We start from the raw sequence: 23,922 nt of genomic DNA on the forward strand, positions 1-23,922 counted from the left end.
TTTCAGTTTTCTGCCGGATGATGGATTTTAAATACGTTTGAAATACGTTGTTCAGCAGAACAGCTAATAAGCAGGACCGCACACTGTGTTCTGCCTGCAGAGCACTGATAACAGCTGATTACATTGTCTCAGCTGTTCACCCCACCAGTAAAACAAACAGCAGGCGGTCCTCTGAATAAATTCAGCTTCCATTGGCTCCCAGGCTGCTAATTGGTACTAATAGGCATTAGTACCAATTAGAAGATTATGCAAAATGATTGCTCAAAAGCCATCTTTTGAGCGATCATCTTTGTGTCTAAATGCACCTTTACTTGGTGTAAACGCTGCCCTATTGGGTCCTCAGAAGTCAGGGGTGAGCTGGAGCTTCCTTTATTCCATTCAAATTACGAGTGCTGAGAAATCTGAAACTGAAAATGGACAATACTAGTCATCATTTAGCTTTATTTATTTAAAATGGGCTATTCCCATCTTGAGAACCCCATTTCATGCTGTTTTGATCCCAAAATACACTCACCCCCCAATGTTTTTTTCCAAAATGATTCATTCTGCAGATATTGATTCCTCTGTCCTTTGGTTGTTTATTGTTCATTGCCAGGGAAACTGACCACCGCTTTTAGGAAAAAGTGGTGGAGTAGAGGTTCTTTCATCCAAATCTGGTGCCTGGGATGAAAAGAGGTAGTAGTCTGTTTTCCTGGCAACAAGCAGTAAACAACCAGAAGGCAAAGGAATCAATAGCTTCAATATCTGGAGAACGGAGCATTTTGAAAACAAACATCTTATAGTTGAGTGCACCATTTTGGAATTTCAAAACCCCCCTAAATAGGATTTCCAAGATAGGGATACCCCTCAAAGTCCAATAAAGCAGCAAAATCAATAATGAACAAGGTAAGCCACAAGTAGTTAAAAGATCTATTTTATTTACCATTTGCTATACAGATTAGAAAACAAATAATGTTTCAACAAGCATCCTTCCATTCAGCTCAAGTCTGAGACCCGCAATATGTCGAGTCACAGATACATCTCCAACAGAAGTGCACACTGGAATAACAGCTCTCACAACGTAAGGCACCACTACATGATCACAAGTTGTAAACACAACATTGAAAGAAGGGCTTGGAAAGAAAACATGTCAAATACTCATGCAACACTGTATACATTTCATAGGATCCAGTTAAGTGTAGTGTCATTTGCATCAATTGCATTGCAAAGTTCAAAAGAAAGTCATCACAAAGTGCATAAGATCCCATAAGCAGCTGCTCACATTCACTGCAGAAAGAGGAACCAACCTCAAGTGCCAGGTTAGAAGTGGGGCTCCCCTTCACTTCCAGCAGTACATACAGTGACTCGGGGTACACTGCAGCCCCTTGAAGATTAGATTCAGTCGAGGTGTTTGTTACAAGTGCGTCAGATTATGGATATTACTGACCGTGTATTTCCGGTTACTAACAAGGTGTCACCTCACTAATGGGATTACTGCAAATTTACTGAAACAGGACTTACAAGAATTGGTTTTTGTTACAATCCAACCAAGAGTGTCAGAGTGATAAATGCAACATGTAGTAAATGGTCATAGTGATCAGACTGCTATACGTAAAGTCCCTAATATCACCACAGTGATCCCTATGATAGCGGCATGCACACAGGAACGGAAGCCCCGTTATGGGAAATGGCAGGAAATCTATTTTGCTAGGATAGGGACAATTTTTCTTGTTCCCATCCTATAAAAAGATGTATATCCCAGGCTGACACGCGGATTATTGTTAGTCAGAGGTCCGTCTGACTGGGGGGGTTTGCCTACGTAAATTCCAACCTTAGGGCTCATTAACGCGGGGGGTATTCTGTTTCAGTCTGTGAACGCGCAGTGTTTCAGGGACCAAGTATGTGCTTTTTCTCTGCCCCGTTTGTTTGTTTTTGGCACGTATTCATGCACATTAAAAAACAAAACAAAAAACACAAGCCGATCCCATTGATTTCCCGTGTAAATACACAGTGAATACGCGTGTATCACGCATATTCACAATTTGTCCAAACTAGGACATGCTGCGTTTTTTTCCCCCCACGCACATGAAAAATGCAGGTCTGAATACCCCAATGCAAATCAATGGGGTGTAAGTTTCAGTACTGTGTAAAACACAGTGCAAATACTCCAGTGTGAATGAGCCCTTATGTCTAGACAGTATGAGCTTTTTCCTCATGTTTTTGTATAGTGCATCCAAACAATAGACAATATGTATCCAGTTATGTGGGGGTCATTCTTGGCTTAGTGTATCTGTTTTCACTGTAGAAGACTAAGGCGCACTCATTATCATTCCTGCATGGGCCAAAGAGCATTGCAAAAGGCTGTCCCAGGAGGGGATTCAATATGTGCAAAGTTTAAAGGGGTTGTACCAGAACAGACTATTCTCTATCCAATGAGACCCCTACCGATCCTAAAACAGGGATCCCCACGTCCCCCTGTGGGCTCGCTACACCCTCCACAGTACGGACAAGATTGAATGGCGTGGCCGGGCACAAGCGCTCAACTTTTTCCGTCAGCCCGATTGTAATGAATGCAGCAGCTGCATAGGTGCGGCCACAACTCCTTTCAATGCGATGTTACTACAAGTGGGTTTTATGAGCCTGCAGTGACAGGAGAGGGGGACACTGGACCCCCATTCTAAAGATCAGTGGGGGTCTTCGCAGTGAGATCCCCACCGAGCACTTTTATTACCTATCCTATGGATAGGTGATAAGTCAATCCTGGTAGAACCCCTTCAAGTATGATGTATCCTCCTAGCACTGTATCCATGTAAGCATTAGTCAGCTGATAAATCCTATTAGATAGAAAGGTGACCATTTTACTTCTATTTTCAATGTGCACAAACAAGACTGGCAAAAAAGAAAAACCCCAAAACATTTATGGGTTCAACAATCACTACACCCTTCCCATAAATCTGTGAAATACAACTATATAAGAGCATAGCTCACGCTCCACAAACGTCTGACCAATGACATAGATGGAGCTCTGTACAAGACGTGGGTGTTACGTGTGGGCACACAGTGGCAGGCGCCAAATCAATCCATTACGTCTAAAGCAAATATGCTACAGAGAGTAGAAGTGGCTATCGGAGGTCCGGGCTCCCTTCAGTATTTTACATATGTGGAAAGCGCGCAAATCGAAATCCATACACATCCCACATGTTTGGGGTTATCTTACACACATCTAGGCCATTCCTTTCACAGGATAATTTACCGGTGGGTAGAGGGCAGTCAAACCTTTTTGGTTTTTTTTAACTACTTCCCAGGGTCACTCACTTCCTAAAGTCCAGGATGGAACCATCTATTTTAATTGCTCGGTGACCATTAAGGTCTCGGTTTGAGCAGCTTTCTGCCAGAAAGAACAATGTAGCCGTTATGCCATTTTCTGTCCTTTAAGATAATGTTGCGCTAACAGCACTGGATCATTGCAGAAGGAATTGGGGAACGGAACACTTTCCTCCAACCGTATACAGTGCAGCGATACTGTATTAGGGACCACTGACCCCCGCCAGACTCAGAATCCGCACCATACATATTCATGGCTGTCCCTAGTGTTGCAGCCCCATTAACAAGGCCATGAAGTGACTGTTCCTCAGGAAGCCTTTTTTTTTTTTTTTTTAGAGGTTATATAATTTCCTTTATTTTATCAGCACAAGTTTAAAACTGTATGTGATGTGTTTTCAGGTTTTGGGGGTGAGAGGGGATGTAATGCCAAAATTAATGTTTCATGTACTTCAAATTAAAGTAGACTATGAATGTAAGTGTCCTGACCCCAGGCGCGCACATAGAGGAGTAGGACTTAATAATACACTAGTGGTACAAAGAGAAGCAAGTCCTCTTCATCTCACGGGAATGATACTGCACTGGATGAGCTTGCCTGGCCATGTAGAAGCCAGTATATGAGGTATGGTTTACAATTACCTAAGGGGGCAGTTATATCAAAATTGTCTGCAGCTGCATCTGGGCCCCATGGCCAACTCTAAAGAAGATTTTAAAACGTTAATCAAGACCAGAATTTTGCTCCTAATTAAAATGGAAGGTCCACCTTCACAGCCAATGTATTGCTCCAATGGATCCAAAATGAAACATGAAGCACATTTCATGGTAACAGGCTACAAAAGTTGGCGTCGGCTTTCATACTGCCATCCACCAACTTCCTTCTTCTCCTAACCTACAAAATAGATATTAGTAAGACCACATTCATATCTGGGCTCAGCTTTTGGTGGAAATTCTGGTTTTTGGCTCCATCTTCTGAGCCAAAAATAAATCTAGACCAACCGAGCCAAGTCCAGCAGATGGCACACCCAAAAGGTGCCAAATCAACCCCACTGACTATAATGGGGTCAAAGAGGCTTCTAGTCAAAATTTTCCCAAATGAGATAGCACTGCATGCTGTGCCATTTTGTCTAAGAGTTCATGCCGGCTCTGTGAATGGGGCCTAAGAAGTAGATGACAGATAAGAGCTTATATGTCTGCAGGATCAGAGTGCACAGGGTTTGTTTGTAGGTGGCTGGCCTGGAGACACATGTGTCTGCACTGGAGCTGTAGACAGAAAACAATAGTTTTTTTTCCCCTTGGATTGCAAAATTTCCTTATTTTTTACTTTACATGCGCTGAGACAATACAAGCTTTGCAGAAGGGCTGTAGCCTGTCCAATGGCAGCAATGTAATTGCAGGGAATTTGAGATTCAGGGATTGAAGGTAATGAAATGTATCTGTGTAGCACAAGTGGGCATATATGCATATCATGCAACAATCTGCACACAGCTGAGTACACATACTGAAAGAGTTAGTCCGAGGATCTGCACGTGTTATACGCCTTGCAGAATGTCAGCTTGTGTGAATGTATGAGAGAATATCAGAGAAGCACATCTAGCAATATAGTGTAGAACGGCCATGACTTGTGTGGAAGAGGTAGAAGCAGCACGGCCCTCGGCATCACGGAGCAGGTCAGCAGGCTTTATGCTGATGCCGTTACTGGAGAAGCGCTGCTTGTGTTGGTTACCTAATAATATTTGCACTGTGAGGCCACAGGATATATTGCCCAGTGTCACGTTATCTAGCATATGGCACATTGTTCATGGAAGGAAAATGGTTTTAAGAAACATAATGTTCATTTTGATAATAAAAGATGATCCCCTGGAGTGAGCAGATACACGAAGGGTAATACGCCCCCAGCCTGTAGAACTAGACATTATCTGACCCCGGTAGGTTGGACATAGATTCAAATACTGTTCAGCTTGGACTAGCATGTGTCATTTTGAGAAACTGATCTGATAAGGTCTGAGGCGGTTGTGTAGCAACATCCAAATATCACTGATTATTCCCCTTATCTGTGCTCTTTGGACTGAAACACATCCGTTAATACAATCACGGCCAAAGCCAAACAGCAATAGCAACCATTCCCAATGCATTCTCCTATTTCCGTCTTGAAAGTGGAAACTGTCAACTGGTTGGCAAAGCTGCTAGCTTTCTTTCGCACTTGTGTCTATCCACATTTACCAAGCATTAAAAAAACGTGGAGAATTCCTATACAAGCAATCCAGACCGACATCGTTGGATGACTAGCATTCATACCTTAAAGGGGTTTTCTGGGAATTCAATAGCAATAGTCTACCTTAAGGACAGGCCATCAATATCACATCAGAGAGGGTGCAACTCTTGGCATACTACTGATAAATTGATTAAATGAGATTACAGTACCCCAAGGAGTGCCATTGTGTTCCCTTCATTGTTGACCAGACAGCTCGGCCAGACTCAAGTGAACAGGACTGAGCAGCAATACCAAATGTAAGGATCTGTGCCCGGTAAACAATGAAGGAACACAGGAGTGTCACCTCTCCCTTAAATCACCTTATCAGTGGTGTGCCAGGATTGGCACTCCAACCAATCTTATATTGATGGCTTCTTATCAAGATAAGCCAATAATATCAAATCCCATTTTTAAAACCCTAGTATATAAAATATAACCGTATAGCTTACCATGAGAGCCCTATATGTGCACAACGGGTTATTGTAGTTCATACGGAATGCTGATAGTACTTCCATACAGAGTTTGCATACATGTTCACAGAGCACCCGCAATAGGTAGCTGCAGAGTACACAGAGTGGCTATATTCTATATATGCATGTAAACGCAGCGCCTCCATACAGATCGTAGCTTGCGGACCACCATAGCACAACATGTGCAAAGTACTAAACCTCCTTTTAATTCAGCCAAATCAACATCTAATAAAATTTAGGGAAGGACAATAACCAAATGCATTTACACCAACTATAGTAAGTCTTGATATGAAGTACTAATAATGATGACTATAACAATATCATCTGAATGGGTAGATCACATACTGGATGCCATTTATCAGTTATACATGCATTAATAGTTTATTAGCAAAGGGGAAATGTAGCTATGTGATGTTGGTTTCAAGCAATAATGGCACAAAGCCGTATGGGGACTTCAGAGGTTTCATAAAATAGTCTCCCAACAGACTGCATCTGCTTCATGACACAGCCTGCATTGTTATCTATACACATATTCATGGGATGACTGGTGAAAGGGAGAACAAGTAGTCTATGTGCAGTTGTATCATGCAAATGAGAAGGAAAAAGGAGGAAAGCTAACATGCAAAAGATCTGGTGACTAGATAAGGGCTGTTTTGCACTGCAAGGGGTGAAATCTGTGGCAAAAATCCTCAACAGATAGGGCATGCGGTGGTCTCCAAGACCTACAGATGCCCAGATCCCTCGCTGAGGTCTTACTGGGGCTTGATAAAATCATAGTTACTTGCATGGTACTGTTCCTTCTTGTGGGATTTCGGTATGAAATTATTGATATATATGCTATTCTAGCCCAAGTCTGCTCACCCAGCGATACTTTGTTGGGCAACTAGACTGGAAACAAACTCTAAAGCTGGAAACCAGAAGCCCATTTACTGTAGTTAGCTGTAAAAAAAAAAAAAAAAGGATGTGTTTTTGGCAAATCAGCACAGCTAAAATACTGAAGAGTAGCACAAAGTATGGGTAATAAGTGCAGGTGCGGTGCAGTCATGAAGATTCTTCGGAAACTCTATGATGCAATACAGAAGTAAAGGCCCTTTTACACACAATAATTATCACATAAAATTCTCCCTAAAGCAGTCTTTTTAGTGCTAGTCATTGCGTGTAAATGTGCCCATCTTTTACTTTTCTGCCGAACGATGATTGTATGTTCGGCATAAAATCTATTGTTCATCAGAAGAGCTGATAGCAGGGACTTATCAGCACTCCCCGCAGAGAAACCATTGTCTCAGCTGTCAGCCCCCTGGCAGAACAAAGGGAATGTGTTCAGAGAACAGACCACTCGCTGTTCTCTGAATATAACTCCCGGGGGCTCACACGCAGTAGTAAGTTTATGTAATTCGTAGTTTATGTAAAATGATTGCTCAAAAGCCATCTTTTGAGCGATCACTTTGTGTGTAAAAGGGCCTTAAGAGGCTGCCCAGTTTTACATGAACAAAGCTTAATCATTGTATAATGAAGTATGACGTTTGCAATCTTCTAATATACTTTGCATTTCAATTCCTCACCCAGATCCTGTCTGTTATTAACGCGCTGGAAATGCTTATTTACATTCAGAAACGTAGGAGCCTTTTATATGGGCCGACGATCAGGAACAAATGTTCATTCACCCAATCATTTTACTAGGTGAAGGTGCCGAGCGAACATTCGTTTGTTCAGTGGTTACTAAGGATGAGCGAGTATACTCGCTAAAGCACTACTCGTCCGAGTAATGTGCCTTAGACGAGTATCTACCTGCTCGTCTATAAAGATTCGGGTGCCGCTGCGGCTGACAGGTGAGTCGCGGCGGGGAGCAGGGAAGAGCGGGCGGGAGAGAGGGAGAGAGAGATCTCCCCTCCGTTCCTCCCCGCTCTCCCCCGCAGCTCCCCGCTCCGCGGCGGCCCCTGAATCTTTAAGGACGAGCAGGTAGATACTCGTCTAAGGCACATTACTCGGACGAGTAGTGCCTTAGCGAGTATACTCGCTCATCCTTAGTGGTTACCTCTTATGCTGCAGCATAAATCATCGATGTCGGCAGAACGTCTCCTCGCCTAAACAGGGTGTGCCGCCAACAACGATGAGAGCGTATAGGGAATAAACAATCCTACTAACAATGGTTTGTTCCCCATGCAGCCTGCATCGGCCTGTGTGAAGGCCATTGAAACAATCACCGATATCGTCAAACGGCTCTCTTCATTTGGCTAAAATCCAGCAACAAAAAAGGGACCCTTACACCTTAGGGACATAGCCATTCACATTAGAAGGTTGGCCAGCCCCACCAAGTTGGTCCGGTTCAGCCAATGTCCATCTAATGTCTATGGAAGCCTTTAAAACTTCTCACAGCTAAGAACTGGATCCTATACAATTGTATCCTCTCAGCCGAGAGCAGGACTAGGTCTATACCAGTTCTCAGGATCTGGTTGTTAAAAACTTAGCATACAAGGATTAAGCTTTTTTTTTTACAGAAAACTGGAAAATCTATGAAATACTTTTACTAAAATGTCATTTTCTGTTAGGAAACGGTATGATTCGGGCTATGTTCACACTGGTGTCAAGGCTTGATTCCATCCAGTTTCCATTACCCATGACTGACATAGTTGGTCTACTAGTCTACATAGTGAAAAACATAGAAACCTAACAAACCCATTATGCGTCATTGGGAGCTGTCACGTCATGAAGGTAACCCTTTCCACCAGGTAATAGAGTTTTATTACAGTCAAATCATTTTATGGATTATTCTGCGGAAGTGTCACAAGTCTTGTATAGGTCATTCAGATAAGATTGTGCACAAAGCACCTCATTTGCCTACAAACAAAACCAAACCGGTCAGCAATGCGTTATCCAGATAGTGTAGGAAGTAGTGGAAGGATATAAAACCTGCTGCTGGACAATCGTAACCAAGCTCAAAGTCTGATTTTCCAGTAATTAGAGACAAGATCACATATACAGAAGAGATCACGCAACTCAACCAAGTATGTAGTCACACCTTAGGACGAAGTACGGGCCAGGAATACTGCGCATTCAATCAGATTTCTGCAGTTACTCATCATTAGACACACACGTGTACATAGCAAGTCACAACTAATCCACTCCAGATATCTGGATGTGCAAATGACAAAAAGGATGGTGAAGTAATAATCTTCATCGCCACAGAAATAGGCAACTATCAGTCTGCAGTGAGCGAGCAAGCATGCAGATCCAGAAACACCTAGTAAGGCGGATCAGTACTTCCACAGCGTTACAGTCTCACTCCCAGGCAGCAAAACTACATTTCAGACTCGTGTTTTCTCGTTTACTGTCAAATTATGTATAAAAAATACATTGTTACTTTCTTGTTAGGCTACTATTTACAGGCAGCTGACCAAAGAAAAAATGGCGGCAGACAGCAGAGATATGTGTGGGGTAAGGACACTCTCTTAAGTTTGTGTCATGAAAAATACAATAAAGTTACTTCGTAGCAAGAAAACAACTGAAAAGAGGAAATTTTGTGTTTTTTCAAATTTTACAATCTTCATCCAAAGGAATAAGTACTTTGAGTGCTTTATGAAGTGCAATAACAAAAATACTAAACGTAATTTGCAGAGATTTGTCCACCGATCCGGTACTATCCTTGCAAATCACTAAAACATGTATTACAAACACGGACTGGTTTTTTGGAGGATGGAGTTAAGGCATTCTTTGAGGAACATTCTGCACAGAAGATATTTCCACAATGTCTACAGTGGTGCTGCAACGAGAAAGAACAGAGGAGGGAGAAGAGGTCAGTCATGGAACACTCGAAATCGGGAGACAAATATCCTGGCAAGGAACAAGACACTCAAAGTCGGCCAGACACATTAGATCGATGTCAGGTGAACAGCTTGGGCATATGTAGGGGGTGAAATGTGCCATGTACATTAACCCCTTAATGACATGACCTTCCCTGCCATCATTCATCTTTGTTTTTTCGTCTGCACTTTCCAAAAGTCTCAACTCTGATTTATCCATTGACATAGCTGTCTGAGGACATTCTGTGTGTTGTGCGATCAGTTTCTTCTAGTCCCAATGAACAAATTCATCACAGAGATGGTAGGTCTAATGACATGTCCTGATAATTATTTACTCGGTAAGTTTGAACATAATGATCTCAGACAAACTCTCTACCCACGGGGCAACAATTAGGCCGCATTCATATCTACGCTTTGTTTGCATTTGGAGATTCCATTTTACAACCAGATTATGGTAGCAGAAAAACAGAATTCCTGCTCAAAGAGATCTGTCCTATGCCAGAATCAAACACCACCAACAGGATCCTGTTGGCTATAATGGGGTCTTTCCAGCTTCTGTTATGCCCCCTGGCATTTTCCCGAACTAAATAGTACCGCATGTTCTCACCTGGCATTGTATGCTGCATGTGTGGCGAAGGCTCTGAATGGGGCCTCCAGAACAGATGTCAATGTGGCTTAAGACTTGCAATCAGAAGAACTAGTCGTACTACTGCGGCTACTTCATGGCTAGTCTGTATAAAGACATTTCATGACCTACCCTTCTTATCGTTACGGAAAATCCTTTGCCACACTCCATACAGTTTTGGACTTCATGGTCTTCAGTCCACTTTCTATTTAGTGCTTGACTGTGTTTTATCTGTTATGGTAAAAGAAAAAAATTATGCACACTAAATAAAAAAAAAAAAATACACTTTTTATGTACTTTATTGTATAAACTAGTAACGCAATCCTACTTACACTAACCATAGACATGTGGGTGATAGCTGAGCCCCATCTCAACAGCCAAGATCACAGATAACTCCAATACAAATGGTTAAGTTGTTAGATGCAGCGGTCAATGTTGACTGCATGCAAGCCTTTATTAGAGGGAGGCAGCTCCCTCTGTCATGTCCTCGACCCTCTTTAATGCAATCTACATCCCAAACTACCTGACTCAAAAAAATCTATAAAAACTCAAAAAGTTGTAGGTTTCCTAAAGTGGTATTAAAAAAAAAGCATGGAAAAAAGGCCAAAACTGACTGCAGCAGGAAGGGGTTAATCCTCTCTCCTCATTAAAGTAATCGTGCACATTTATAGGAGAATCAGGAGAGACCGTTATTCAACCTCTTAAAGACCATCGCCTCATCCCACCCAGATTAGCATTTCTGGTTGCTTATTGTGTATGGTCAGCTTTACACAAGGTGAGTACTTGATGCTAAATTCAATGAACTTTTACTCCTAGGACTCAATTCAGATTCTCACAATGGTGAGTGCATAAACAAAAACATGCTTGGATAGCAGATGACTACCACATCACCTGTAGTGACTGATTTTCTCTGCCAAGCTCCTCCATGGCATATGTGGTTTCATCTACTTTTTTCCGCAGCTCAACCACTTTGGCTTGTAGCTTTTCAATTTCTCCTTCACTCTTGAGATATCTGAAAAAGACAGCAAGATGAAAATTCTGAGCCAATGACATGAGTCTTTGGGTGTCAGGATACCTACACAAGGAGCCCCTTTACCGCAGATAGGAGTATGTAAGACCTTAACCAAAAGGATTAAGATTGTTCAGCAGAGACTCCTTCCATGATCTGCAGTCCTAACCGCTTTCTATAAAGTCATGCTTCAACTGCAGAGGAAAAACCTTGGATTGGAAAAAAGGTATCCCAATAGTAACCCACTGCCTACAGGTTAAAGTAGGTAGTACACCTCTAGGAGAATATATCTGGTGAGAGGTGCCGCCACCGCCGCTTTTATACAACATTTAGAACGTCAGCACAAAACAGACTGAAAGTCAGAATATGTAGGAAATAACTTCTCTAGAGTAAAAAAATGTTTGGAATTTTGGTAATTGAGTTGGATTAATCTGCTTTTATAGCTAAATATAATGGTGACAATAGAGCCACTCTGAGTGGAAATTTTGTGAGTGCCTATTGGGTGGTAACATTAAATTAGAGGCTGCCACCGGAGGCAATGGATACAAGAAAGTATTTTGGGGCAGGCTGAACTCCATAAATGGTGAACCTAGTGTTTCCCCATGGAAGTAATGTAATCACCTTTCTAGAAGTGCCCGTCTGTCCTCCTGGTTATTTTGGACAGTAGCTTCCAGTACTGCAATCTCTCCTCGCAAATCATCCGTTTGCTTTTCCAGCTCCCCGACCCTCCGCTGGCTGCTCTGCCATTCCTTCTTCAGGGTGGCCAGGTTCTCATTTAACGCTGTGATCTGCATGGTAAGCTTAGACTCATTCTCTTCATGTTTCTTCTTTTGCTCCTCTCGTTCCTTTCCTTCTCCCGTCTGATGAAAGAGACATACAACAGACAGGCAGATGGAGGTTCTGATTTTTGAGATCCTACACAAATTTATGATCATACAAACAATTTTAAATTTATGGGAATATAAACTACCGCTGAACTTCAAGCAATATGGTCTATACTCAGAAATACAAAACAGACTGGTTACCAGTTTCTCTCTCAGTTCTGCATGCTGCTTCTTCCAATCTGCTTCCATTTTCTTCCGCTCGTCCTTCAGAACTTGCTGCTGCTCCTTCTCCTGCTTTAGGGCGGTCACCGAGCTCTCCATCTTACCCTGAAGCTCCAACTTCTGCTGAATCAGCAGTTGTTTGGCTTCTTCCAGACTGCTTGTTTTCTGTTTGAAATCATTACAAGGAGAATTAACCCATCTTTCTTTGGAATAAGGAATAAACAGAAACTTTCACCATCCATTCCTCTATTTTTACTTCAGTTACAGTAATACACAGCCCTCTTTTCGAAAGCTATGATCACCCCACCCCCCACCCCCCCTCGACATCCCCAAGTCAGCTTCTCACCCTTGTCCAGGCATCAAGGGCACTAATCAGAATTCTAATGTCAAATATATACCACACCCTTTCAATGTCAGCTGAAAGTAAAACCACAGTCAGGTTATCCCATTTCCTTTAGCTGCCAGTCCAGCAACTGAGCAGCAGCCAAAGAGAGACAAGCATTCTCCATTTCACTGGCAGGACCCTTCTATGGGCACCCTCTAGTGGCATCGCTATCCCCAGTCTCCCTCGGCTGTCAGATCAGTACCAGAGCAGCAGCCGGGGAGACACTACCATCCTAGACTCCGCAGCAGCATGTTCTGGAGAGCGCCTCCATGCTGACCTGCATACTCGCCATGCTGTACACCACCCTCCACAAACCAGTCAACCCACCACCAGATGCCACGCAGTGCCAGGGAGAGTCTCCTTTCAGTAACAGTGCAACGAGCTGCCTGCTGCCAACACTGACCAGCCTGCACATCTCCCTCCAACAGGTATATATATATATACAGGTAGGTGTGTAATGTCCGTATATATTTTATATACACATATATAAAGATTTGCAGCAAACAAAACAACAACAATGGCTATATACAACGTATATAGGGTGTTTTAAAATATAAACATCCCTTACAAACTGGTCTTTTTTTAGTAAAACCTAATGAGGTTCTGTCTAGCAATTATTGTAAAACCTCTGCTCTGACCCCCATTACACTGGTCACCTGTTTCCTACCAAGTCAAAACTCTCCAAAATGCCTGTCTACCAACCCACTAATGCTCTTTGCTCTAACAATTACCTATAGCTCGCATCTTTCCTTATTCCAACATGTTGCTTCTGTCTTTCTCCTGCATTGTATCCATTCTGTGGAACTCGCTGTCCCGGATCATTAGACATGATCCTGACATTTGTAGTTTTAAGTGCGCCTAGAAACCACTTTCTTTAAAGGTCTAAGGGCCTTTTTACACTGAATGAGAATTGTTCAGATTCTCTCTGGATTGTGGGAATCTGAATAATAAACATTTAGTGTAAATGTCGGCAGCAACTGAACGAATATTTTAAAGTTAAAAAAAAAACAAAAAAAAACAAAACAGACGAACGGTTTGTGTAAATCAAATATGAGCGGCCTATTTGCTGTGAATGGAGGCAATCTCTGGCCCGCTCCACCTCTATTCACTGAACAATCCTCGCTCCTGTGTGAAGACACTGGAGTGATAATTGCTGGGACCCAACACTTTGTCACATAACCATAAGTCCATAGTCTATATGCAACTTAAGCTGGTAAGAGAGCTACCCATTTTGTATCACTATCGATGATGGCTCAGATATCAGCTGGTGACATGTTCATGCATCTTCATTTATATGTTCATTGCAAACACAAGGATTGGTCCCCTGGACCACTTTAGCACGTACCTACTGTGTCACCTGATGAATTCCATTTACAATCCAAGCTCTTATAGGCAGGGACCTCTCATTCTAGCTCTTTTGCTTAGACTACTTATTGATTCACTTGTTTGTTACTTATCCTGCTGTAAAGTGCTGCGAAATATGTTAGACGTTGACACCGTCTTTACCTTGCTTGTTTGTTCTTTATTGCAATTATTGCTTTTAACATTGCTCAATTCATACCAAAATTTAAAAAAAGTTCATTTTATCTTTCTACACTTGATATTTTGATTGCATCACAAAAGTTGATAAAACACAGTCTTTCCTTCCAGTGACCCACTAATACGACTACTTAAGAATAAGATACCTTTTGATATTCTTCTCTGACATTCTTGAGTTCTTCTCTCTTCTTTGTGATTTCTTCTTCAAATTTACCCTTCAGGGCAGTTAGATTATTCACTTTCACTTTTTCATCACTCAACTCTTTGTCTATGAGGGCCTGAAAACAGAGAAAATCACAAAAGCAGCATGAAGAGATCATAATTTTAACAAGCAAATCACCTATTTCTTCGGGGTTTCTGGAAAGAAGATTCAGGGAACACATCATATCCATTTTACACTATTGTTCTCACTAAAGGTTTTTAGTGTAAAAGTGTAAAACTTTCAAAAATAAGCAAAACGAGAAATAAAACATAGGGAACAAAAAATATAATAGAAAGAACAATAGTATACAGGAAACCTAAAAATAATATACAGTAATGTTGTAACATAGCAAATGCTGTAAAAGGAAAAGAATGAAAAGAACACAAAATAAAACAATCTACATGTGATCACGTTACCTTCTGTTTTTGCAATTCCTGAAGATTTTGCCCATGTTCTTTTACTTGGTTTGTCTTGGCCAATATTTCCTGCTCCATGGTGCTCTTCACCACGGTTAGCTCCTTGATCTGATTCATTTGGCTACTTATTTCACTCCGGTTAGACTTTAGGTCCTCTTGGGCCAAGATGAGCTTCTCCTCTACAGACTAAATATATTATTATTACACACTATTATCATGCACAAGCCCAGGTGATCAATAGCCCTCTGACCCGCTAAAAACTAAATCAAAAGTCAATTTTGTTTTAGGTATCAGATCATGATATTGTTTTCAGCTGGCATATAATATTCCCATAAGCCAAAGAGCTCCCTGTACTTAAACCTGACACAACATACTCAGCCAATGTCCTGTGCTGTATATGGAAGCCTAGGACACAGAGCTTGCACTCCATCTTCTGTATAACAAGAGTGTTGTGAAGCATTGAAACTGAGCAATCCATACTGTAACATTACAGGAAAGTAGCAGAACAAGTTTGCCAGTCAGATTATTCTAGTCTTCAGCGCAAGGCAAAATTGCCACTTAACCAAGAGCAAGATAGGGTCAAAAAGGTTTGCCAAGACGTAAACCACACTTTTTCCATCTTACGGTATCATTCTCATATTTGTTAAATATTTAAGTAGTTTGTAACATTGACAGACAGAAATCCAAAGGGAGGGGGTTGTTTTAAAAGTAGTCAGCTTTCAATGTGTGTCATAAGTGTAATTCATAACAGACTTGGATAGACCTTAGGCCAAATGCACACGGGTGGAAATTACGCAGCGAGATTTTAGGCAGAATTTCCACCCATGCACGCTTCCATAGGATTGCATTAGATAATGCAATCCTATGCAGACAGAGGCGATTTGACCGGGTCAAATCTTGCACGGTAAACAAATCGCCGGATGTCCTATTTATGTGCGAGCCTCGCAGAGGCACATACAGAAATGTCACTGGTGACGCACTGGCTCTGGCCTGTGCCAGGTGGCCGGCAGATAGAGCAGGGAGACGCCGAGAGGAGGCGAGCCACAGTGGTCACTGCAGGAGCACGGCCCACATCCTGCTGCAAGAAGTCTCGCAGCGGGATCCGACCTGGCCGTCTGCAGGAGGCCTTTGCTTTTGTACACTATTGTACTTTTACAAACTATTTCACAGAGAACAAAGAACTTTTATAGACATACTTTTAGATCTTGTCGCAAAGCAGAAACTTCAGACTCTTTTCCATAAATATCAGACTGGAGGCTCCCCAGTTTTTCCTGGAGACCTTCATTGGCCTTCTGCAAATCAGTCAGTTTTCCTTTCTCAGAAGTCAACTCTCCAGTTAACGATGAAATCTGCTGCTGTAGTTTTTCCTCTTGTTGTACCTGAAACACCACATTTTAAGCAATGAGTTACGGAAACGTAGACTATTTACAATTATAGGATAAAAAGCGGGCAGTGCTCTGCTTTCACCTTCCTCCGAATTAAATACCAAAATCCAAAAAAGATCATCCCATTTAATCACACATTTTTACTAATAAGGGCTAAGTAAAGGTAATTTGTTGAAGATCATCTCTATTCTCTTAAATTACACAAATCCTGGTGGTGGTCTTCAAAGCAATGAGATCCTTTTAGTATTCAAAATCACCACTATCATACTTGACTGGAAAGCTAATCTTAATTCAATCAATCACACTTCCCATCAAGTATTCAGTAAAGGCTCATTTACAATCTTTCAAACGATTGAAAGATTGGCAGTTCTAGCAATCATTTTGCATAAAGGACTAATGGTCACTAATGTCCATTAGCACTTTATCAGCTTCATTTGCGTGTAAATGTGCCTCCAGCAGCCGTTTCCAAATCCCAGCATGTGGTCTGGACTTTCCACTCAGCTGCATTGTCTTCGCATGGGCTGCCGGGGGCTGTCAGCTGAATACAATGTAATCAGATGCTTCTGCGGAGAACACAGCGTACGGTCCCTGCTCTTTCTCTCTGGCTGAACAATGGATTTTATGCTCCCCTAAAAATCAATGTTCAGCTAAAGAGTGAAAGATGGAAGTGTTTACACGCAACAATTATCGCTCAAAAGCGATCGTTTGAACAAAATTTGGTCGATAATCGTTGCGTGTAAATGGGGATTAATACATTTTTGGTTAGATCATGTGCATATTTTAAAATCGGTCCTTTCTTGCAAATTCACTCAAATTTGACAGGTCAAATAATACTTAACACTGCAATATTCTTCCAGTCAAGATGATTAAAACCTATAGACCTCAAAAGTCAATTGGGCGCCATGATATTCATCATATGACTTATCTAGTCTGATGATGCGGCCTCCATTATAAACAGAAGCCATGATGCAGATATGAACAAAATCTAACAGAACTCCGAGTGGTGGAGAGGTTACCAAACATTTTAAATTACAGGTACCTGCTACAATTCTAAGAATGGTTACGGTCCTGGGAAAAGGATCCTCATCAGCACTTAATCTTAGGTGTAAATAGGATTTCATAACAACTACTAAAATGTTTACCAATTAATTTTGAATTAATCTGGATCAATTATCTACAAGGAGGTAATGATAGTCAAACTTTTCACACATCCTCATAGAACATGTGAATACTGAGTGAACAAAGTATAAAATGAATGAACGGCACTTTCTTTAAAGTGAAGCTGTCAGATGATTTTTGGTGCCCTATCAGAGAGCAGGGTATGATAGAGGGAGAGAAACTGAACAGATTCATCTATCAGTCTATGTGATTTAGGCAAAATTTAGGAGTTAAAAAAAGATCCTGACAGGACTACAATGAGAGCCAGTAAGTGTCCTGTTTACCCGAACCACGTAGGATGGATGATTGACAATCTTCTCTCTACACACATTAATACAGAGAGAGCTGGCAATCAGCCTGACAGGTTTGTTTAAAGGGAATATCACCTGTGTGGTTTTTTTTACTAATAAAAAAAAAAACATATAGAGGAACATTTCAATTTTGTAATCCATTTTTATTCTCTGTATATGACTATGGGGCTTCCATCTTGCCTTTGCTGCAGAGATATGCTTTACAGCAGCATTTATATAATAGGTTATTTTCTCATGACACATTTACGGTACTTTAAAAGGAGTTGCCTACTATCAGTTTTGCTACTGTAAGCAGACAGTTCTATACATTGCATAGAGGCCCTGGCTAGTACTGCAGGCTGAGTCCAATTGAAGTGAATGGGACTTCGCCTACAATACCAAATCCAGCCACTGCATAATGTATGGCGCTGTCTGCATGCTGCAGTAAAACAGATACAAGTGGGATAACCCCTTTTAAGGCAGGTAAAAAAATGCAAACTGCAAATACCTTTTCCTTTAACTGTGCACTGACAGTTTGCATATCCTTTTGATGTTTCTTCTTATCTTCTTCAGAACACGTTTGGACCTTTTTCAGCTGTGTATGAAGTTCCTGTTGATTTTTCTCTCTTTCTTTCATATAACTCTGCAGCTTTTCATTAATGGCTTGTATTTCAGCCTTTAACTTGGTAGATTCCTATAAAAAGGTTATGAAATGTTAATATACATAAACTGTAATGAATATAACATTTTTACCCAACTAAGATACATTCAAAATGTTTATAGCCTATATCATCTTAAACATGTGTTCCTCATTTAAGGGCCATTTAAACAGGTCAATTAACAGTACAATTAGATTGTTCCGCAATGGTTTGAAAATCCTCCTCTGGTAACGAGGCTTTAGAAATCTAAGCAATTTTCCCCACAATGCTCATATGATCTGTTAAAGGGGTGTCTGGCTTGATTCATTCCTGTGTGACAAGTTCCTGGACAATCAGCTGATCACAGAAGGTCCTGCTGACAAGATCCCTGTGATCAGATGTCAATCCCCTCTTTTCTTTTGCAGTAAGGACCTAGAGAGGAAGAGATGCTTTGGCAGGTAAGCAGTAACCATCATTACCATCTTTGAACCCACACAGTTTCAGGTTATCCGCACTGTAACGTTCACTATATACTCAATATTACAGCTGGTCAGTAGGTTGGGGTTGGAAAATGTATATGTATTCTCTAATCATAATCTTTAGCCCTGCCGACTCCAACGATGCCTTTCATATAGTTACTCAAAAAAGTAATTGAAGCATACAAAGGACAGTTGTTTGTTTGCCTTTACAGAGAGCGCTTATTACTCATTACATATTTGCAACATATCACTATGGGGAGAGATGGCCGCAGTGGAATGCAGGCGGCGAAGACGCTTCAAAATCCGCTGCGAAACGCTGCGGTATTGAAGCTGCATTCTGCTGTGGAAATCTGGCGGTATTTCCGTGCGGTCATTCCACGGTATTTCGGTCCCGTGTGACCCCAGCCTTTAGTATCTTTAGTTTCATTCTGCAGAATTGTGAATGTGTCAAATGGGCAGTTCCCATTCTCAATGGGCGATATCAGACTTCATTGACAATAAGCTGTCGGAACTGCCTACCTAACACATTCACACCGAACTAAGTAGAGCCTGTATGGAGGAATGAGAGGGACTAGAACGAGAAGAGAAAATCTTGGAGCCAACGAGGCCACGACTGCAAAGCTATGCAGCCAGCCCCACTGACACGAGAACATGACAGGTCCTCTAAGTTTCATATGCAGAACAACATTTTTCCCCTTTGTGGACCAGTTTCCATGTCAAACTTTATATGCAAGAATTCTTAAGAAAGGGACAGCATGATCTTCAAAACCCTTCATTAACATTAAGATGTTACAAACATATATAGTTTAAGTTACATCATAACAAAAGTTCTATATTTTTTGCCAAAAGTATTTTTTTTTCTTCCTTCTTATAGAAGTTGTACAGTGCTGCTGCTATTTAGGACCATATATTGATGGCTGATAAATAGATTAAAGAGAACCTGCTAGCAGCACTTGTAGGTCTATTCCAGTGTTCACTAATACAGACACGTCAGGAGAGCCAACGGGTCATCTTTAATTGCCATACTACGTTGCCTTATGAAACATATGAAAAAGCGACTGAAGTCTTACCTCCTCCTTTGCTGTCAGATGAGCTTTCAGCTCCTGAACCTCTTTAGCTGCGGAGTCCATCTGGGCTTTCAGCTTCGCTTTCAACTCATCACGCGATTTTTCCTAATGAAGCAATGACACAGCAAATACATTTTAAGGGCGCATTCACACATTTCAGATTTGCTATGGATTTTCTGCAGCAGAAAAATCTGCAGCGAATCTACACCAAATGGCCACGATCCACCATGGATTTCACCCCTTCAATTGAGGGGAGGTCCATGGCAGATGTGTGCCAAATCCCACTTGGGGCGGACTCCCTGCAAATGTTTCTGCTGTGGAAAACTCATAGCAAATCCGCCACGTGTGAATGCACCCTCATGGTAACATTTTTTTATGATTACTCTTTAGACCACAAGATATACAAAGACAAGCGTCCAGTAGCTGAAGTATAAAAGCCTATGGTGTTGTCTGCCAATATTTAGAGTCAACTAAAGCCCAAGGAGCTTGCACAGCTAGTCCTGGATGGCACATCCATACATGTTGCAAGAAGGTTTGGTGTGCCTCCCAGCAAAGTCTCAAGAGCATGGAGTAGGTACCAGGACACGGGTCGTTACAAGAGGAGAGCTGGACAGGGCCGTAAAAGTGCATCAACCCAGCATCAGGACAGGCATCTGCGCCTTTATGTGAGGAGGAACAAGAGGAGCACTGCCAGCGATCTACAAAATCACCTGCATTATGTGTGATTCTGACCACACTGTCTGAAGAAGATCTCATGAGGGTGGCACAACGTAATGGAGTGGGACCTGCGCTCACAGCCTAGACCATGCAACTTGACTGGCATTCTCCAAACACCACTAGAATAGCCAGGTCCACCATTACACCACTAACTGATTTGTGCAACCAGCCCGTTCTAACAGGTGATATTCCTGATGACTGGAGAATGGCCAATGTTGTACCCATCCATAAGAAGGGTAGTAAAGAAGAAGTTGGAAACTACAGGCCAGTTAGTTTGACATACCGTATGTAGTAGTTAAATTAATAGAAACACTCCTGCAAAAAGGTATATTTGACCACTTAAAAACTAACAACCTGTAAGCCCCGAAACAGCACTGCCTATTGAGAGCAGATCATGGCAAACTAAATCTCACTGATTTTTTTGATTAGGTGGAAGATGAAGGTGGTGTCGCAGAGGTCGCCTATCTGGATTTCAGTAAAGCTTGCGATACAGTTCTACATAAAGAGCTCATAGATAAATTACTGAATACTGGACTTAATCCTTTTGATAATCCAGTGGATTTGCAGTTGGTAAAAAAGATAGATGTCAGAGTGCTGCTGTTAAGGGAGTGTATTTTGAACTGGGACGAGTTACAAGTGGTGAGCACAGGAGTCGGTCCTGGGTACTATTATTTTTAATATGTTGGTAAGTGGCTTAAGAGAAGGTTTAAGAGGCATGTTTGGTCTGTTTGCTGTTGACACAAATGTCTGCAATAGGGTCCTTAAAATATAGCTTTCTGAACTTCAAAATGTGATTTTATTGCCTCAATGCTCTGCCCATGTGTAATGGACGTCCAACCTTGCCAGTACCCAATCGGATTGCAAATCCAAATCATCTACTAGCTTAATAACCCATGGGACATCCTGTATATAAGCTGGTGTGTGTTTCATAAATGGTTGTAGAAAATGTATCCAAATTTGGTGATAAATTATGTGATAGATCAGATTCCATTGGTTTTGCCAGTAGATTATTTTCATCTTTAGGAATGCAATGCAATACAGGCAAATGTTGACGTACAACCAATATAAAACTGCATTCCTATATATGCAATATATTATCCTGAAGGGCCTGTTCGTGTAAATCTTCGAATTCTTCTATCTTTCCATGGGATCTCCAGAGATTTATTTTTTCAAGTTTTTGTAACTTTTTTAAAGGGTTTTCATAAGTTGTAATTGAATTAGTTTTATTTACATTTACTGATATTTATTTACTTTGATTTGTATGTGGTCTCTTCGATCAACATAAATTATAATTTAACAGGTCTACATTTCAGGATTTTTTTTGAGTTTGTGGATACCATAATCAATACTAGGTACTAGAGATGAGCGAGTATACTCGCTAAGGGCAATTGCTCGAGCGAGCATTGCACTTAGCAAGTACCTGCCCGTTCGGGAGCAAAGATTCGGCTGCCGGTGGCGGGCGGGGAGGAACGGAGGGGAGATCTCTCTCTTCCTCTCTCTCCCCCCTGCTGACTGCCGCAACTCACCTGTCACCCGCGCCGGCAGCCGAACCGTCTCTGCCGAGCGGGGAGATACTCGCTAAGGACAATGCTCGATCGATCAATTGTCCTTAGTGAGTATACTTGCTCATCTCTAGTAGGTACTCAACGCCTTTGTTCCAGTTGAATTTCTTACAAGCTGCCCAACAAGATTTGAGTAATTCTATCTCATGCATATACACAAAAAAATATATATATTACACATGCATACATCTAATATAAAAAGGAATGATCTGCAGAGGTTCCATCCCTCTCCCTGACATATTAAAACAATTCACTCAAGATCGAGATAAATATAACAAAGTAAAACAAGTTCTGTATCGTTGAAGGGAAAAAAAATAATTCATTCAGTCCTGAGGACCTAAAACAGGCCGGGTCATAACAGCCCTAGACTGTGATGAATTAAACACAGACCTGTTGGGAGAAATATACTAACCATGACCTGGAGCAGTTCTTTTCCAGACTGTCTTTCCTTTTCCAGAGTGCCTCTTGACTTTTCCAGAGACTCTGTGCTTTTGGTTAATTTGTCCTTGGCAGCCACATGTTCTTTCTGCAATGTGTCTCTCTCCAGCTTCAGTTTCTCCAGATTGCTGACAGCTTCTTGTTTGTGTGTTGATAATTTTTCCAAGTCTTGCTTCAACTTTTCTACTGTTTCCTTAAGGCTGGTCAACTCTTTCTCTTGTTTGGAGGTCAGCTCCTTTGACTGGAGCAGAGAATCTGACTTTTTCTGTACCTCCTGCTTCACATTAAGCACTCTGTTAACAAGAAGTGCATTGGGTAAAGTTAGGGACCTGGAGTACACCACAGAATATACCGGCTCTTATCCAAAGCCGAAATAGTATGAGGTTTAGAGCACCGTTCAACCCTGGTTGAGTTCTAGGTCAGTAGTTTGGTGGAAACCTACATTATTAGTAGGCACACAGAGGGCTAGTCCTCGATATTGGTGAAGTGCGGCAAGCCCCGCCTACCACTCATTGATTGACAGCGGTCTTAAGCACAGTTAATAGGCAGACAGATGTCAATAAGTGGCTGGAGGGCGAGTTGAGTAGGGTAGCTACAGCTGATGAATACTGAGGACTAATCCTCTATGTGTGGCTGTTACTACTAAACTGTAAGGTTTATTAAATATGTAATGGATAGAAGTAATTACTCAAATCATATATACATTAACCAATCAAAGTAATAGTAATTTGTTTACAATCACTGCTCGTTATATGCAACATAATAACTGAGAAAAAAATAAACTTACATGATGTATAAACAAGTTTAAAAACTATGGGAGTGACAATTCCCATAGAACAGTGGCGTAGGGCTTTTGTCTGGGCCAACAGAGCTTCCAGAGGGGCCAATCTGATGGAAACTCACCTGAAGGTGGTGACAAGGTGGTATTTCACTCCATATCAACTGGAAAAGTAGAGGGTTGTCCTCTAATGCTAACTGTTGGAGAAAATGTGGGCTACAGGCACCCTGTCGCATATCTTCTGGTTCTGTCCACTAATCTCTTCCTATTGGAATGATGTATACTGCCTTATTAAAAAAAAAAAAAGCTACAAATCTAAAAGATACCCACTGATCCAAAACTCACTTTCTTGCTTACCAATTCCAAT

General features: G+C 41.5%; 1 protein-coding gene across 4 annotated transcripts in view; it reads right to left on the reverse strand.

Moving 5' to 3' along the window:
- Positions 1-9,324: 9,324 nt before the first annotated feature.
- The window catches only part of EEA1 (early endosome antigen 1), a 168,726-nt gene continuing 154,128 nt past the window's right edge, over positions 9,325-23,922 (reverse strand). For all 4 annotated transcript variants that reach the window (XM_066591518.1, XM_066591519.1, XM_066591517.1 and 1 more), the window contains 11 exons: positions 22,752-23,070; positions 20,064-20,165; positions 18,385-18,570; positions 16,240-16,422; positions 15,044-15,229; positions 14,572-14,703; positions 12,481-12,666; positions 12,077-12,315; positions 11,338-11,458; positions 10,579-10,677; positions 9,325-9,781 (listed from right to left, as the gene is read on the reverse strand). In XM_066591518.1, coding sequence (XP_066447615.1) covers positions 9,659-9,781; positions 10,579-10,677; positions 11,338-11,458; positions 12,077-12,315; positions 12,481-12,666; positions 14,572-14,703; positions 15,044-15,229; positions 16,240-16,422; positions 18,385-18,570; positions 20,064-20,165; positions 22,752-23,070 — 1,876 coding nt within the window. In that variant the 3' untranslated portion in view covers positions 9,325-9,658. The remainder of the gene's footprint in view (positions 9,782-10,578; positions 10,678-11,337; positions 11,459-12,076; positions 12,316-12,480; positions 12,667-14,571; positions 14,704-15,043; positions 15,230-16,239; positions 16,423-18,384; positions 18,571-20,063; positions 20,166-22,751; positions 23,071-23,922) is intronic.

Source organism: Eleutherodactylus coqui, chromosome 2, assembly GCF_035609145.1.
Source record: "Eleutherodactylus coqui strain aEleCoq1 chromosome 2, aEleCoq1.hap1, whole genome shotgun sequence".
Lineage (NCBI taxonomy): Eukaryota > Metazoa > Chordata > Amphibia > Anura > Eleutherodactylidae > Eleutherodactylus > Eleutherodactylus coqui.